Source organism: Plasmopara halstedii, assembly GCF_900000015.1.
Source record: "Plasmopara halstedii genome assembly, contig: Scaffold_484, whole genome shotgun sequence".
NCBI classification, from domain to species: Eukaryota; Oomycota; class Peronosporomycetes; order Peronosporales; family Peronosporaceae; genus Plasmopara; species Plasmopara halstedii.
Genome location: NW_020187404.1, coordinates 58,977 through 76,229, shown reverse-complemented (window position 1 = coordinate 76,229; position 17,253 = coordinate 58,977). Strand labels below are relative to the sequence as shown.

At 42.8% G+C, this 17,253-nt stretch overlaps 2 protein-coding genes across 2 annotated transcripts; both read left to right on the top strand.

Moving 5' to 3' along the window:
• Positions 1 to 623: 623 nt before the first annotated feature.
• On the top strand, positions 624 to 3,521 carry PHALS_10562 (Centromere/kinetochore protein zw10 involved in mitotic chromosome segregation; the record flags this gene model as incomplete). The annotated part of the gene is made up of 9 exons (XM_024726007.1): positions 624 to 649; positions 709 to 1,801; positions 1,876 to 1,961; positions 2,024 to 2,711; positions 2,785 to 2,976; positions 3,036 to 3,092; positions 3,158 to 3,241; positions 3,305 to 3,390; positions 3,458 to 3,521. 9 exons carry the CDS (start codon positions 624 to 626, stop codon positions 3,519 to 3,521), a joined length of 2,376 nt encoding a protein of 791 aa, XP_024576727.1.
• A 4,064-nt stretch (positions 3,522 to 7,585) lies between these two features.
• PHALS_10561 (uncharacterized protein) lies at positions 7,586 to 7,798 on the top strand (the record flags this gene model as incomplete). Its single annotated transcript, XM_024726006.1, has 2 exons — positions 7,586 to 7,605; positions 7,666 to 7,798. 2 exons carry the CDS (start codon positions 7,586 to 7,588, stop codon positions 7,796 to 7,798), a joined length of 153 nt encoding a protein of 50 aa, XP_024576726.1.
• Between the last annotated feature and the right edge of the window lie 9,455 nt (positions 7,799 to 17,253).

Sequence of the window (17,253 nt, the reverse complement as noted above, 5' to 3'; positions counted from 1 at the left end):
CTTGGTTGGCCAATGTGGGATTCGAACCCACGCCCTTTCGGACCAGTGCCTTAAACTGTAGCCTTAAACCGCTCGGATAGATATAGTCGGCTTTGCTGCAAATAAGCCAAGATATACAGTTTTATACGGAGGAGTTTATTCGCCTTGGGTTAAGGTTGTGCTTACTGTTGGAGTAAGCGGATTGCAATTCGCTACTCTCGTACTGGCTCTAAGTATAGCACGAAGTTTGGTGACCTTAGTAAGCATCTTCTAAGCGAAAGAGCTACGGCAGCCCCGTAGCACAGATGGCCCACGAATACCACAATACCGATATTTTTGGACGCACCTTTTGTACGAATATCAAGTCAAATTGACTGCCAGCGCTTTGCCGAAACTGCCATACTAATCGAAGGTGCTGACGCATGTGTTGCTTTTCAAACAAGTGGCATGTCTCATACGTGTCACCGAGGAGATGATTATGCTTGAGATGGCGCAAAAGCACGCTACATTAGCGGTATACTGGGCTGAGGCAGTTTTAGGATGCTTTAAATAATGTAATATTTCGCAATGTCCAGATTTTATAAATCTGGTGTGATTCCATAAGAAATGAAACAAAATGTTCTGTCTTTTTTGAATGATTTGAGATGAAAATGCTGGATACGTTAACGCAGTAAGCATCTAGCTTTCCTTGCACACAATAAGCAAACACTAATCGTTAATACGCTACAGGAAAGTCAACGAGACGCACAACGAAATACTTCAGGTACAAGATCAAGTTGTCCAAGCCTTACGCTCCTTCTACGCATCGTCGTCGAGACTTTCTGCTGATGCAGCTGCTGAGATCGCGGCAAAATGGGGCCCACCGCACGCTTTTTCTACAAAAGTTAATGGCGCTGATGCATCCGACCTCCAAGATACGATGCAACGTTTAAATGTAGCCATATTGGACGCTGTCGACCGGTTGCAGTTGGACGAAGCCGCCGAGATTGCACCCGAGGCACAACTGATGCTTTCTTGGATGAATCGAGAGCAGCTTAGGAAGCAGTTGCAGCAGTCGCAAATCATGTTGATGGCTATTGAGCAGTTAATCACAATTGATGGACTTCTACATGATGTAGACGAAGCTATCAACCGCAAAGACTTTGTCACGGCGGCTGAAGGAGTTGTTGAAGGCGAGAAATTAGTCCATGATTTACTAAAGGAAGAGGTGAAGGAGGTAGACAACGTGACGGATCTAAAACTTATAAAAGTCGTGGAATTGCAGCTGCGGAGTAAGAAGAATCGGTTGCTTCACGAACTTTCGAAATACTTCGCTTGTACAATAAAGTTGAAAGAAAATATGGTGAAGGTGATGGCAGAGATAGAAATTAATGAAGTTGAGACAACAAGAGTCAGTGAAGAAGGTCGAAGCTCTGCTTACTGGAAAGCATGCAAAATTTTGAATATTCTGGCACCAAGGCTAAAAGATCTTGCCAAGACCTTGTCTCAACAAATGATAAAGCCAATGCTGCAAATGCCGTGCGGGATGCTCAAGCAAATACGTTGTGAAGATGGAATTTTGCTCCAAGCTGTGCCTCGAGATGATGCGTGCAATGACGACGAAGTAGCAGAGCTGCAGAGTAAGTATGCTAACGTGGTGGGCGTGCTTCACTTTGTACACGCCGAAGTATTTGAGGGGAATTCTGAGCTGATGAATCAGTTCGGAGACGTATTGTGGAAAATTCCGGGAAATTTGGAGGCTCAGCTTCTGCATATTTTGCAAGAAGAAATTCCGCAAGACTTTGCTGCAATCGAGGCTTTTCGAGAAGTTCTCACGACGGCTGTGAGTGCGAAGTACACAGTATACAGGCACACAATATAAAGTCTTCTTACTACCTTTGTAACTGCTTCACGTAGATCACTGGCTTAGATGATACGCTGGTGACGCTTGGCTTCTCGGCTTGCACTGATCAGCTGCGAGGGATGGTGGACCAGCTCAATCAGTACGTTGCAAAATGCCTGCATGATTGTAGGACGCGACTTATGCAGAACACTTAATGCGTAGATTGCACTCGAAAAAACGCCGTCAAGTGATTCTTGGTAGCGGACGCGATTTGATACATCGAGGCTATGTTAATTCAGTTAAGGTGAACAACAACTCGGAAAAGTGCAATCTTACTGCGCCTGCTTATTCGCGCAGTAAAGGAAAAGACGATAGCAAGGGAAATGCTGAGACAAGTACTCTATTCGTCAATTTGGCTGTTGAACATGTTGATAGTAGCTGCTTCCAAGTCCCTGACTATCGCGTTAGTGTTTGTGCGCATGAAATGGTTGAGTTGGCTCACCAGACGATTCTTGAGGCTTGCACCGCAAGCGTGTCGAACGCAAATCTGCTCTTTCAGACAGCTCGCGATCTGTTCCTTCTGTTTCGCTCGATTGTTCCTACGCTGTACAAAGTGGAGATTGCAAACAACGCTCAAACTTGCATGCTCTATCATAACGATTGTCTATACATGACGTACCACATGGTGGTAATTGGCTATCTATACAAACAGCGGTATGTTCTGAAGTACCTAAAATACATCTTTCACACTGACATGTTGCCACTGATCATTAGGCTTCGAGTGCCATTTAATCCGACCGCAACAATGGTGGATATGATTCCTTCCTTTAGAGACGCCGGTGAATTTGCGTTGACATCATACACCTCAGCTCAAGTTGAAGAGATTTTGTCCGGCTTGTATTTGATACAGGTATGGCCACAAGTATTGCAGAATCAAGATACTTTAAGCTAATGTGTAATCTTGGCGCTTACTGCCTCTGTAGTTGCTTGGTGCAATTGATTCAGAATCTGAATCAAAGCGCGCTGAGAACTTCTTGAAAAGTACGCTTTATAAGCTCAATACGATAAGCTCCTCATGGCATGAAGGAATGCCACTGGCGGTTTACAACAAAGTCATGTCAAGGATGCTCGAGCCGCTGGTAAAAAAAATAATGGAAGACATCCTGACTCAAACGGTTTGGATTTTATCATCTTAGTTTAATTTTTCCTAGCTAATTGTTTCATTTCACATTAGAATATTTCGGAATTCACCAAAGTTCACCTCCACCACTTGCTGACGTTGCTGAGGGAGGTAAGGCACCAAAATAGGGTCGAGTCCATCAAGTTCATTTAGTACTGATTTTACCGTTTATGCAGTCTGAATTACTATTCGATTCGCCTGCTCAAGCTAATAAATATGTTCCGGAACTTGAAAAACTATCGAAACTGACGTTAATGATGGTACGACGTGAAATTTTCACATTTGCAAATTAAAACTGATCGTGTATTTTCTACTTTTTTTAGATGGATCCACTCACGACAGTTCGTTATAAATTCCAGAGAAGGAGTCTTGATATATTTTCTCCAAGAGAGCTGGCTGCACTTATAAGGTCGCAATGCAAAAGAAATGTTGCTGAAAGTATTGCTTATTAACGTATGATCTGTTAAAAATGGCAGGTCTTTATTTCGCGACTCTCCGGAGAAAACCGAGTTTTTGCAGGAGCTTAAGACTATGATGTGATTATCCAGATTTCCCACACGTTGTTATCAAAACGAAATGGCGCGAGAATCGTAAGCCTTTAATGATAATCACACCCAATTTTTGTCATATCGATCAAAGTTAAACCGTACATGAAGTCGATGCTAAATCGCTTGTCTCTCGAATTTTCAAAATATTGCGTCCTTCTTGCCTTATCCAAATTGACCCACTCTGGTCAAAGATTGATTGTGGAAGAGCAAAGCTTTGCAAAGTTTTAAACAAAGTAACTCGATATGTTCTTTAGTCAAACATGCACAGCATCAAACTGTTGAGATGTTACAGTTCGACATTGTTCCATCGCACTTAGGATAAGATTTATGGTACATCTTTCATGTCTACCAGTCCATTTACATATTAATCAAAAGCCGCAGTGCTGTTACTTTGGTTGTTATGTTGCAGTACATCTAAGCCCGTGACTACGTCCGATAAAAGCACAATGTAAAACATATAGGAACAGCTTAGCATATGAGTTGACATGCATACATTCTGCACGTTGATCAGACCATACGTTTGCTCTGCTGACCTGAAAGACTCGCATCCTCCATCTAGTGTTGATAAATTTTAACTTAAATGATTAGAAATACAATCCGGGGTAATTTGACAAGACAAAGTCGGAGCTTAGAATAAGATTTGTATGCTATGATATTGTTATGGATCCTCAAAAGACACGATTTGAGTCGGATGTAAAGGCGCTAAAATGGCTTGAAGACCGGGATTTACATCGTATGCGTGCTTCTGGACCGAAAGGCCTGGTGTACCTGCCGAGCCACCCAACATTCAACGTGAGAGCGGGCCATCCCATTCTCATCGAACATCCCTAGCGGGTGTCGATCCTCCTGCGGCTGGCTCTCGCGCGAGCCCTCTTGGTTGCGGCGGTACGTCGTCTCTGCCAGCGTCTCAGTATGCGTTTGTAACAGAGATGAACAAAATCTCGGGTTTGAACTCTCGTCTACGTTATCGCACTGCGAACTTGAGGCTCCCTCAGCAGTTCGAAACCCGCGTCGTTGCTTTGGATCAGAGGGTAGCATAGCTACACGGGATAGTAGGAACCCTGCTTCGTCTGTATCAAAGCATTCTACATCCGACTGGCTCGTAACAGCGAGATCGTGGTTTGGCCTCGGTAAGCTCACGTAGAGCACAGTGTGTGATCGCATTCTTTTTAAGCGAAAAGTGTTAACTCAATTCATTCTTTGCTAAGACTGCACACAGCCTAATGTAGCGCGGTGGTACCTTAGTCGAATAAATCGCAGACACTGCGTGTGTATGTAAATATATTGAATTCACCGAAAAATGTACCTTGTGATATAATCGTGTGTGTTTTGTCTACCTCTAGCATAGACGTGTTGTATCTTGCTTTAATCCATAGCGTTGCGCATCCTGCGCGTGATGATCAATCTCATCAGGATGAAATCACCAATCGTGACACGAAATGTTACTGGACTAAAATCAGCAAGTCGAATATGATCGACAGCCTCATCCAACTAAGACCGGAGTCACTTTATGTTTGTTTAAGATGCAATCGACGGTTTACCAGAGCACTAATGTATAATAAGGTAACCTCTCATATGTTACCCCAGTTAACATCAATCGTTAATATGAGAATAATTCTATAGCATGTATCATGCGAGTGCTTTGGCATCTCCATTGATGATCAATTTGAGGATGAATGGTCATGTCCTTTTCATATTGGGCAGGTTTGTGCCATGCCCAGTCATAACTCGCGCTCGAACAAAGTAATTCGACACACCAGTGTCAATTAGAGCTTGTAGTGGCCTTTCAAAACTATCGACAAAGATTTCTTAGACAATACAGTCGTACTTTGCCTGACACTACTTCTACTCCTAGAGAAAACTGCATGTGTACCATGCACTTTGTGCCAGAGTTTCATAATCCACAGCATCCAAAGTGATCTTCTTGGGCCCATAAGGAAGCCTTGCCATACCGGTCATCCTGTTTTTTTCTTAAAAGCGCTCAAATCGATGACATTTATAAAGTCCGCTTTTATCAGAGCAATTATCCTGTCTTTTGCCGACTTGGTAGCGAGACCTTACAGTTCTGAGTAATATGGATCACCCCCCCCCGCAACATTTTTTCATCCTTCGTTTGGGGACGGTTAGAGTCAGGCGCCGAAATATGCGAGATGTCCATCAGCTCTCGTCTATTACTTGTAGCAGTCGACTGACGCATTGGACTTCATATGAAGCCATTGGGTCTGGCTTGCTTGATGCTGAACCCTCCTTACTACGCACAATTGGCGGCATTGTCTAGCACCTTGGATACTCACGGAACAGTAGTTTTCGGATCAACTCATCACTTAGATCCGCCATAAACAAATCAACTGGCTCGCAACGAGCGTGTTTTGCATACAAGTAGTGGTTGGTACGACCTTATTAAGACTTCAAGTACTTGATACGGGCACCAAACTACTCTGGGGTGGTCAAATGCCTTTCTTAGACTGACTTTGAAAAGGCTGAAAGTCGCGAACAACACTTACTACCATGGGCTCGCATTTGTTTTGCAGTGATTGCTGCATCCAACTTGACAGACCATCTTGAAAGAGGCTTGTTCTCTCAACCGCGATATAAAGACACATCCAGCTTCAAAGGCATCATTTTGTGCAAAGAAACAGGAATTGCGACTTGCTTCCAAGATCTCATGATGCATGAAACTGGCGGCCACGTTTTTTTATCATCGTTGTCAGCTTCTCCGATTACTTGCCGCATCCGCTCGAGTGCTTTCTAGTCCTTTAAGATAAATGAAAACATTTCAATCCCCCATGTCGCTGGGACAAGGACAGGAGTATTGCTTGATCTGGAATGCGCGAGTGCATATCATCCGCATCATTACACTAAAATCAATAGTCGTTTCAAGAGCTACTAGGTGTAAGATGGCGTTTTCAAACAGATCCTCTAACACAACACACACGCTTGTGCGACGAGATGTGCGGACGAAGGCTGTCCCGACACGAAGAGAAGAAGAATTACTTAAAGATATTGAATGCAAATTTGCATCTGAATCAAAAAATGTGTTAATGGTTTCTAGCCATATGCAAAAATACAACTGCTCCTAGAAATTTCGCAAATAAATTTTGGATTTCGTTCGGCCAGATGTTCACAATCAAGGGTGTACTGGGTTGAACCTCAATTTGACTTTAAACAAGATCCTAAGTGTACGAAGCTTGAACTCTGAAAAGTTTAAATTTTCAACTTTTGTTGGTGCGGCGTGTTGCGCTCAGTTGCCAAGAGCTTGGGATGTGCTTCCTGTGAGGTCGCGGACGTACTGTCCGGAGATGCTCCCTCTGCAGAAGAAGAAGGGCTTTGTCCGCGGGCGCACTCGTTACAAGCTAGGCTGGGTGTTTTACGTGTCATAGACACTGGGCTCATTCAGCAGAAAATGAGTAAAGATGGCTTTAGAGATGTAACGGTGTCTTAGACACGTGAGCCTTTTATGAGGCGACAGTTACATATGAATTGTGAGTATTTACAAATTTGACAGGGGAAAAAATAACAAAGTTACACGTACTCTTGTTTGAAAGGGCGGGTCACACAAGACGGTGTGACCGTACAAGGTGTGGATAACAATAAACCATGTAATCACACAATGGCATGACTAAACCGTAACAAGAAGCCACTATGTGGCGGGACTGCCAGTAAGTATGCATATTGATTACTTTTCCTATCTAAATCAAAGCAGCTAAGGTTTTAGATATAGGCGGAGATGCTGTTTGTGCTTCATGGATCAACTTTAAAGTTCAAGTTAGCTGTGTAATAGCAAAAGTCCAAAACTGTGCTACGTACTGCTGTCATTGATGACAGTAAAGGCACCTACGTGAATCTCGCAAATAGATGTAGAACTTGGATGAATACCATTTGATTTTGAACGGAAAAGTGTATTTGCCTTGGTTAAGGTTTTGGGTACTCGTGGAGGTAGCGGATTACGATTCGCTAAGCTTGTATTGGTTCTAGTATATAACGTAAGGTCGGTGACCTTAGTAAGCTTCCTCTAAGCAAAGAGTTACGGCAGCCCGGCTGCACAACTGCTCCGGGATGAATTATATTGTACAAAAGTTCGCTTGAAACAGATATAATGTGGGCTCAGACCTACTGTATGAACCTCTTTTGCATAGACCTAGTACCTCAACGCGTAGTGTAAATATGGCTTTTCTAGTGACCCCGAAGCATAGCGACACTGCATGTAGTCCTTCTCTTTGTCCAAAACTTGATGGTGTTGCTATGATGCGCGCCTTCCATTGGCTGTAATTAGGGGATAAGTATTAACTGCAATAATCTAGTACAAATCAGAAAGGATTACGTGGCCAGCGCTAACAATGAATTTAGCAGTCGAATTACGCAGTCATACTGACAATACTTATTACCACTACTACATATATATTTCGAGTGAGTAGTTTAGGATTGCAAGCTCAGACTATTAAACGATGCGATAAAGCCACTTTGGGTCTTTTTAGTATTGCACAATGCTGCAACATCGAAACTGAGATATGACAAAATATATGCAGTCCGGCCAAAACTGACTGTTTTAAAAGCATTCTCCCAAGCAAATGTATATACAGGTTGAATTTAGAGTATGTCACTGTTCCTTAACCTCGTAATCTTTGTTGTGGAGGCAAATAATATTATCATGTGTACCTGACCCCAACATATTTCATACAATCGTACCAATCACAATGCGGGACAATTGTTCAAATTAGTCATTTTACACATGTGATATTCACAAGTGTATTTCAATTATTAGGGAAGTCCGAAAGAAAGGAGTCGAGGGTATATATGGACGGTCAGGTGGACGTTAGAAAGAAAGGATGTATCATGGTGAGAAATAGAGCATACATTTATAGTTTTGAAATAGCATAGCAAACAAAGAGTGTTGGTCATTATAGAGGCTCTTGCTTTCGAAAGAGCGTACAACTAAACACCTGAATGAATTTAAAAGCGTAGACTTTGAAAGTGAAAATTCCTAGTGCACGACAAACTTGTTGACTTAGTATCACTCGTGGTTGATTCCACGACCGAGTCATTTTTAGACTTTATCCTCTACAAGAATAAGAGGATTGGGATTTGGAATACTTGTCTCAAAAACAAATATACCAACTTGATAAGATTTTGGCTTTCGTCTGATGCTCGAAGCAATCACGAAGTTAGATGCTAGAGGGCCGAAGATATAATCGCAATTTAGACAGCTTCTGTATTGGTCTGGTGAGGCACGCCTAGGATCGTCAAAACCGGGTACTGATGGAAGAATAGGTGTTTCCGACGACAAGTCCGCTCACGTTGAGAGTCGGAGTCTTTGAAGGCCGAGATCAAGAAATGCTTACGCTTCGGACGAGATGAGATGATATGGCAATGTTATCGACTTTGCTCCAAACGAGAATAACTAACGAGCTAGGAGATCACACGTGAGAAAAGGCACTGATGTGAAGTACGTCGGTAAAAGGGCGTTTCCAGCGGGGGATAATTTGGAGCAGAAGATGTCGTAGCTGTTCATACAGTTTCATTGGACGTACTAAGTACTTTGGACTTCTTGTCTGTCCGTCAAGTGAAGCAAAACCCGACGAAATATGCCCCGATATATCGATTCTATCACCGCAAAGGCGTTAGATCCTTTCGGAGACGGTGATGGTTTTTTTCATGAATAATCTCCATATGAGTGCGGCCCAATTCGAGACCTACCGTGTCCAATTGAACTCTTTCAAGGACTAGGTCAACGTCACGCTAAAATGCAAAGCACAGCCTTCGCGCCATATGAAGAGAATAGGGTATGATCTTCGAGCGTGCCAGAGACGATTTGATCTAGCCATGCTGAAAAGATAGAGCTCCCTAAGCTGCTGAGCAGATTCGTGGTACATCAGCGCCTTGTGCACCCCCTTTGCGTTCGTTGAATAGGTACATAGAGTCAGGCTCCTCCCTACATAGAGTCGGCTTCCAGACAAGACGGTGAAAGAAATTATCGTGTAGAAAAATTGAGACCTAGAATATGCCGGGCAATCTAATGAAAATTACTAGGCTCTATTGTATCTCTTGAAAGTCGCGGTCAATGACACCAAACCAATGATGGAGCAACTCTCTCTATGGAAAAACGGAGCTCATAGCCCATGGTTGTTGAATGATGATGATGATATCAACCTCTCAAGTTTGATGAACTCATCGAAATTCTGATACATCAAGGTGTGTTGTGTATAAACGTTGTCAGTACGAGGACGAATTGGAAATGCTATGTACAACACGTTGGTGCAGATACGCGTAAACGCTAGTGCGCCGTCAAACATTATGTTGTGCGCTCAAAATACAGCGTAGAATGGTGTAGGTCCTATATATACCATTTAGGCATGGCTGGCTTGAGACGACGGGAAGTTGGAACTTTGTTGAGCTACTCATTTCTTTGATGTAGTATGGCGAGTTACTAACCCTCTACCAGGAAGCAAAAGCGCTTTATGCGCGTGCACAATGCTACAATATATCTGGGGCATGACACCGAGTTGTTCAAATTTGAAAACAACGCGCCTTGAGCAGAGCTCGAAAGGCAGAAGCGGTAATGCGAAGTGGTCTCAAGATAAGACGAAAGACAATGGTTTTTTATCAAAATGTTCTATCTAGACGAATAGGGACTACGGTATATTATGTTTTACGAGCATATCTCTGGCAAGATAATTTGGAGCACTGGGGGCCGTTTGCAGCTGGTGGAGAGGGGAAGTGACTGTTTGTGAAAATCGGACTTGATCGATTAGCTTGACGAGTTCATTCTTATCAAGAACACGTGGTAGCAATACCGTGTAATAGTCCCAACGTGCGGAAGGATGGAGCTTCGAAAGCCAAATGGCAAGAAATTGTTGTATATTCGTAAAACGGGTGACCACAGGTGTCCTAGCAGTTGTAAGTCTTCCCTGATTACCTACGGGAGAAGCACTTACAAAGCTGGCAAAAAATCTCGAGGATTTGCGTAACGAGTTGTAAGACGATAAGGGCACAGAAATGGCACAGTTAGTACGAGAGGAGGAGCTGAACTGATTTCCGTTATTGGCGATTCTATCAATGAGGATACTTGCAGCGCACTGAATGCGAGGATTGAGACCGCTATCCTCAAGGACTATACAAATTTCTTGTATTTTTTGATGACGAAGTATCAAGTCGCAGTGACGAGAGATCCTGCGCATGGGCTACCCCCGTTAAAGAGTGTGTGTCACAAAATTGACTTGATTCCCGGAATCGGAGTTTGTATCACACGACAGCGACCCTACCTAAAAGAGTATTGTGACGTCATTGATACTTTCTTTCGTGCAAAACACAAAGCGGGTGAACGACAGTAAACTTCACACTCGGCGCGAACCTTCCGTGTCAGAAAGGGAAATGGCAAGTGGCTAATAGTGCATGCTTACAAAGGGCTGAATAAAACCACAATTTTGGAAAGGATATACCGCAGAAAAGCATAGCCGGCTGCACTTGTTTAGTGTCCTCATTTAAGTTAATACTTACTATCAACTGTTGATGAGCAGTAGAGATATACCTCTTACTTTCGTGATTGCTTCGAGCGGGATACATAAGGAGAATACGAGTATTCCGTAGGGACTGTCTTATGCACCAGCGACACTCGATCTTCTGGAGACATTGCTCTTCAGGCCACATCATGGCCTTGCACATACCTTTTGCGACAATATATTTGTTCGAAGTCATGCAGGGCACGTTAAGTTGGAACCGGAGAACACATAAAATATTTGTGACCAGCAATCGAGTATTTCCCGTAAATGAGATATTTGCCGATGTAGACAAGTGCGTCTCTGTCCCCTTTTCTTAGTTGGCTCATTGGGTAGCAGAGCCGGCGGGCAGATACCCCAAAGAAAGGCCTTTGATAAGTGACCAGTGCAATTAGCCCAAAACGGACATGGGGAATAAGCTTGACCTGACCAACTTGTTGCATAAGAATATTAAGTAACCAGCTGATACTGCACCACCTCCGCCAAGGCATAGACTAACAATTTAGATGGAAAAAGAGTGGCATACTGCCTAGTGAGCGATATGTTTGGCGACATTACATGTGTAAGAGAGCAAGCTCATATGTGCACACGTGCGAAACGTGCCAGCAAGTTCAAGTTCAATCCACACCTCATATGGCGGCACCTTTGGTTTACCTGCCAGTTTTGGCGGATGACTGGCAATTGCTACAAATGAAGTTTCTTTTCGGTCATCTCTATGATGCGTTCAGTAGTACCGGTATCGTGGTCTGTGTGGGCCGTCAGAACAAGATTGCTCATCTCACTGGTATTTTGGGTAAAAATGAAATTATTACACCAGCAAGAATACGGTACGGGGCTAGGTAGCCGATAGTTATGCATGTGATGTGCTAACACGGACTGCCGGTAGCCTCTGTATCGGATAGAGATCCGCCCGTAGCGTTCAAATTTCGGCCAAGATAAATAATGTAAAGATCGCTTGGTGACAGGTAGGTAATGTCAATTGCGAACAGACTACCCGATGGAAAGCATTAATTGCATTAGGAGGATATCCTCGAAGCACTTGCGCGGAGAGATCGCGGTGCTGAAGCAAATTGCACCAGCTCATTGAGTTTGTGTAGGGTAACGCAGTATATTCTCTACAGTCTTTGCCTTACTTTATCAAAGTTGTCAGGAATCCTTGGGCTACTTTGATACCATCACAATGCGGCTCTACTCTCAAAGGGAAGGGATTGTCAATGCAATTTGACCTACTGATTCTGCCCAGATACACTTCATGAATTAACTTAATAAGATTCACCGTCGTGCGCAGTGTGCGTGATGCTACGGTAGACAGCAAAACACGAAAAGAAAACGTCAGAATTAAGCGAAAACACACAAGAATACTTTGTGATGTGATCATTTGTTTTATTTCATGCAACCACTTAGCCTATCTGCGGTCTGTGAGATCAAGTTGCGACAGCGCTACACCGGATCGTTTATGATCGTGTCAGATAGGGCGTCGAATTTACTCTGAATATCCGCAGCGAATGCGAGCGCACCTAGTGCTAAATGAAGGCTTATTGAAGCCATACCACGACGTGTAGAGCTCTGTTGCAGATAACGCAATGTCTCTACAATTCCTTGTATCTGGGATCTTCTGCTTCACAGCAGCCACGCAGTTCTGAGCCGCTAGCGATGCCTCTGGTCAAGCACTATGAGGACGAAGGTTTGAGAGAAAGTAAAATTAAAGATCTGGATCCTCTCTGCCATGGACAAGCGCGGTGACCATCGGGTAAAGTTGATATACCAACACAACAGAGACGGCCCACTAGAGCCAACTGTAAATGTGAGTCCCTGTACTGTTAATGAAAAGGGCGGTCTACTTTAGCGTGTAGCGTTTGCTGTTGCCAGTTCCAGGTGAAGTGGAAAGCTGAATCGCAGTCTAAAATTCGTGGAAATTTGAAAGTCCACTCCGGCACAGTTGTCCTGGCGTCGTGAACGCTGATGATCTGAAACATTATTGACTTTATTATTCTTGTAGAAGAGGTCAGGTGGGCCAATGCAGCGCACTTCCCACGAGAATGGTCAGATCGTACTTACGGTGGAAACGACCCTTCAGCGTTAGCTGTTACAGCTGATCATGAAGACAAGCAGGGCTGCCAGAAGCAAAAATTTTACGTATTGGGTGTCACTTCGGCGTCCGCAATGTGCATCGAACGTTTGAAATCAAGCATGAGGCAACGTCCATAGCGGACGCCCGCTTTGCTGAAGCATCTTTATGATGATGGAGCGGTCACTTTTGCGCAATTTATCGCAAATACAATCTCAAGATAAATTACTATGTGGTCAACATCTCGGTGGGGATATGCTACCGATGCATGTCCTGAAATTTTGTGTACTTGACCCTTACGCATATAATCAATTGTACAAAATCCACATCACACATATGTGTAATATCCATATGGACCGGAATATGAGTATTGATGTTAAGCCGAAAAAGAAGGAATCCGTTATCGATGTGGGCCGCTCGCTGTTTGTCAAGAAAGAAAGCCAGTTTCATTATGAAATATTTGAACTTGTATATTCATTTAAATAAAATTTATCTTGAATTTATAAATCCGGGCAAACTTACAGTTTTAGTTTTCGAGAGATTGCCTCACTCTGGGATAATGAGCGTAATAACTCAAACTCACTCCGCCTGTATACGGACTCTGAAAATCAGAATTCTCTCTGTGCAAAGTGCACGATAATTCCCGTTGAAATATGCGTGCTGAGAATATGTAAGTATTTCTTTCGCTTTTCATGATTATAGTCTATTTAAGCCTCCAGATTTGACTGTGGACAAGTATGCAAATACATCTTTCCCAATTGTACCCGAACAGTACTATGCAATTGTACGAATTCCACATTGTCCTTTTGCGTAATTGTGAAGTTGCACGTCCGGAAATACGATTTTCCAATGAGAGAAAGTGAAAACATGTGTTTGTGGCATTAGTATATATAGATTTAGTCCTGTATATATATACTTTGAAATAATACAGCCAGCTGGATGATAGTTGCTAATCGACTAGCAGCAAACCTCTCCTTTGCAGAAATATGGAGGGAGTCTGTCCCCTGCGAAAGTTCAGCAACTTCAAATTAACGATATTCGGTACTCACGAGTCCTCACACGTGCAGAAATTCGTACAATGACACGAATGTTGGAATTTTTTGTACTTTTTTATTCCGTTATATACACATAAAAGGGTTCGTTCCCCATTACACCCTATCCACAACAACAAACATTTTATGAGCAATGATAATGCCATAATAAAACATACACAAGCGCTGACGCTCCAAACGGTTGGTGCTACAGTCGTCCCTTGGATAAGTTATAAATGCAGTGGAGAAATACCTATGATTTAGTCGAGGTTACTACTTATCCGAGGTTCTTTACGAAAAAAATTTCAAAGACGTGAACTGCATTGCAAAATTATATTTACAATAAATATGCTGCTAACACGTTTAACAAATGCGCAGAGGCTCGAGGTCTGCAATCAAAATGCCAAAAATCAGTGGATGAGTCAAATTGCGCTTGCGCCATGGGTTACTCAAAGAATTGGCGTTGGAAATACTCAATCTGCTATAAGCAGCATCCTCAAAAAGAGTCGCAAGCTTAAGGCCATTACAGATGATTAACTTTAAGCCAAACGGCCCTGCGTTTCACATCACCCGCAGCTCGATGGAGCCTTGGCAACATGGGTGCTTAAATGCCAGACAAAGTATGTAGCCATCACCGGAGATCTCATCTAACCAAAGCAAAAATCTTTGCTGACCGATTTGGCTTGCGCGAGGATGCAAGCAAATATTCCAATTGGTGGCTGCAACGCTTTCAAGCGAGTAACAAGATGCGTTGCCCCAGAATCCATGGTGAGAGTGGTGCAGCAACGTACTTTACATTGGACTTTCTTAATTGCTGTCTTCGTAGGATTATTCATTCGATGGTTCAACTAAACAGCAGATTGTGGGACGTGGACAAGAAAAAGAAAGTTTGTTTGCATATAACCATGGTCTTTTACATGTAAAGGCTGACAAAACATCATTCTTCCTTCTGCATCATAGAATTCCATTAATTTTGTCTTTGTTGTCAACGCAGATGAGTCAGAGAAGCTGAAGCTATTGTTCATTGGAAAGGCCAAAAAGCCTAGCTTTTCCAATCTAAGTCAGGGGGCAACTGGGTTTTTGTTATCGCAGCAATAAGATAGCGTGGATGACGCGCACCTTCTTCCAGGCGTGGTTAAAAACGCTTGACAGCAACATAAAGGTACAATATCTAAACACTCCAGATGTGTTCTCAACTATTTCCATCATTGTTTTTTCAAGCCATATTGGCGGATCCTTTTTACACTAGATAACGCCACTTGTCACATAGTCGACAATCACGATGTGAATAATGTCGAGGCGGTCTTCCTCTCCCTAAACTGCCCGTCTAAGATCCAGCCCATGGATGCTAGGGTAATATCCGCGTCCAAGCGACATTACAGACGTTTTCATCTTTAAAATGCTGTTGATCTTGACGATCGGGGTGAAACAAACATCTATAAGATCGATCAGCTACCCGCAATGAAATGGAACAAAGCAGGTTCGGCGGAGATATCTGTAGCTACCGCGCCCAATTGTTTTTGCCACACTGGTCTCTTTGCAGGGCCTCCTCAAATATCAGTGCCCAATATTTAGCTATCCATAAGCTTCCTCTAGATCATCCCATGGCTATTAATGAGCTTTTGAGTCCAGTGATGGAGGACGACACAGCCAATATGGAGTTTAATGACGACGAGATTATAGTCATACTTCAAGAGGCAAAGAAGAGGAGAATGAGGATCAAGAAAGCAAAGATATGGAAAAGCAGATTGTCATCAATCTGGAAAAGCTAAAGAGCCTAGCAATTTCTGCTTCATTGCTGGATGTGATGAATCCCACAGATAGAATGGTACCTAGGCACATTCAAGAACTGCAGAAATCTCTTAAAATGATGAGGACAGTCCAGACTACCATCACTTTGTGGCTGGTTTCAAATTAGTCCAACAGGATTGCTTGGTACCTCATTGTCGTCTTCATCATCAAAATTCATGTTTGTAAAAAATGTTGAACAATGCACTACTACATACAAAATACTTGGTAGAACGATTTGTATTAGTTTCATGAGTTATGAGTTCCTCGGATATGAATTATCCAGGGAACGACTGAATAAGCGGTCAAATGATCTTGCTAACACTGGTGAATGTAAAACAAAATTAAATGTACTGTCAAAAAATTGCGAGCTTGTTAAGACATACAAGTTACTCGGGTTCTGGTGCAAACAGTGAGCAGCCTGGATGTGTAAATCGATGTCAGCAGGCGCTAAAATCTGCAGCAATTCGTACACAGTTTACTTCACCACTGTAGCTATTTAGGATTAGATAAAGTGCATACTTAATATTGGTCAATCTTAGATCTACATTTTCATCGAATCCATTAATTTATAGCCAGTGAGATGTCTTAGATGTAATATGTTCCTGCTGTTGAGGTAATGATCACGCATATCTATGCTATGCTTGTGTATTTGAATATTGGCGATACTAAAAAAACTAGATGAGTGAAGTGTTCGAAGGGGCTATACATTAACATCAAAGCCATTTCAAGCTAGTCAATAAGATAGTCAAATTCTGACAACCATTGAAAAGACGGAAAGAACATACTGAAGGCTTTTTGGTTGATATGTTATGCTATTTCTTATAGTTGAAATAACAGAGAAAACAAATGATCAGGCTCTCACTTTCGCTCCTGAGTGGAGCATATGAAGCCAATATCTGTGCGTTTGTTAACGCGGCTTTGATTCACTCCGCATGGCAACCATGCTGCAAATGTGAACTTTGTATAATCGTCGAGAAAAGATTTGAGCCATTACAAAAAGGTAAAGAATATTTATTGGTCAGTCAAAACACGACATCACACCCCACGATATATAGCGCGAGACAGGGATTGAACTAGTGACCATTCGGGCTGAAATCGAACGCTCTACCACTGAGCCACCCGTGCAAGACCCGGTGGCCTGGGAAGATGGTCAATGATTTTGGGCCTCATGGTGTGAGTGTAGGTTTGGGCCTCTCACCGGACAAAATCGTAATCGAACCAAAGATGAAAGAAATGTCGGCTGCATGCTAAATATTACTGACAATAGCCAAAAATGGACTTTGGGATGGCGACTTGTACAAGATAAAATCAAGAAAAAATACCTCAGCGGAATGAAGCATT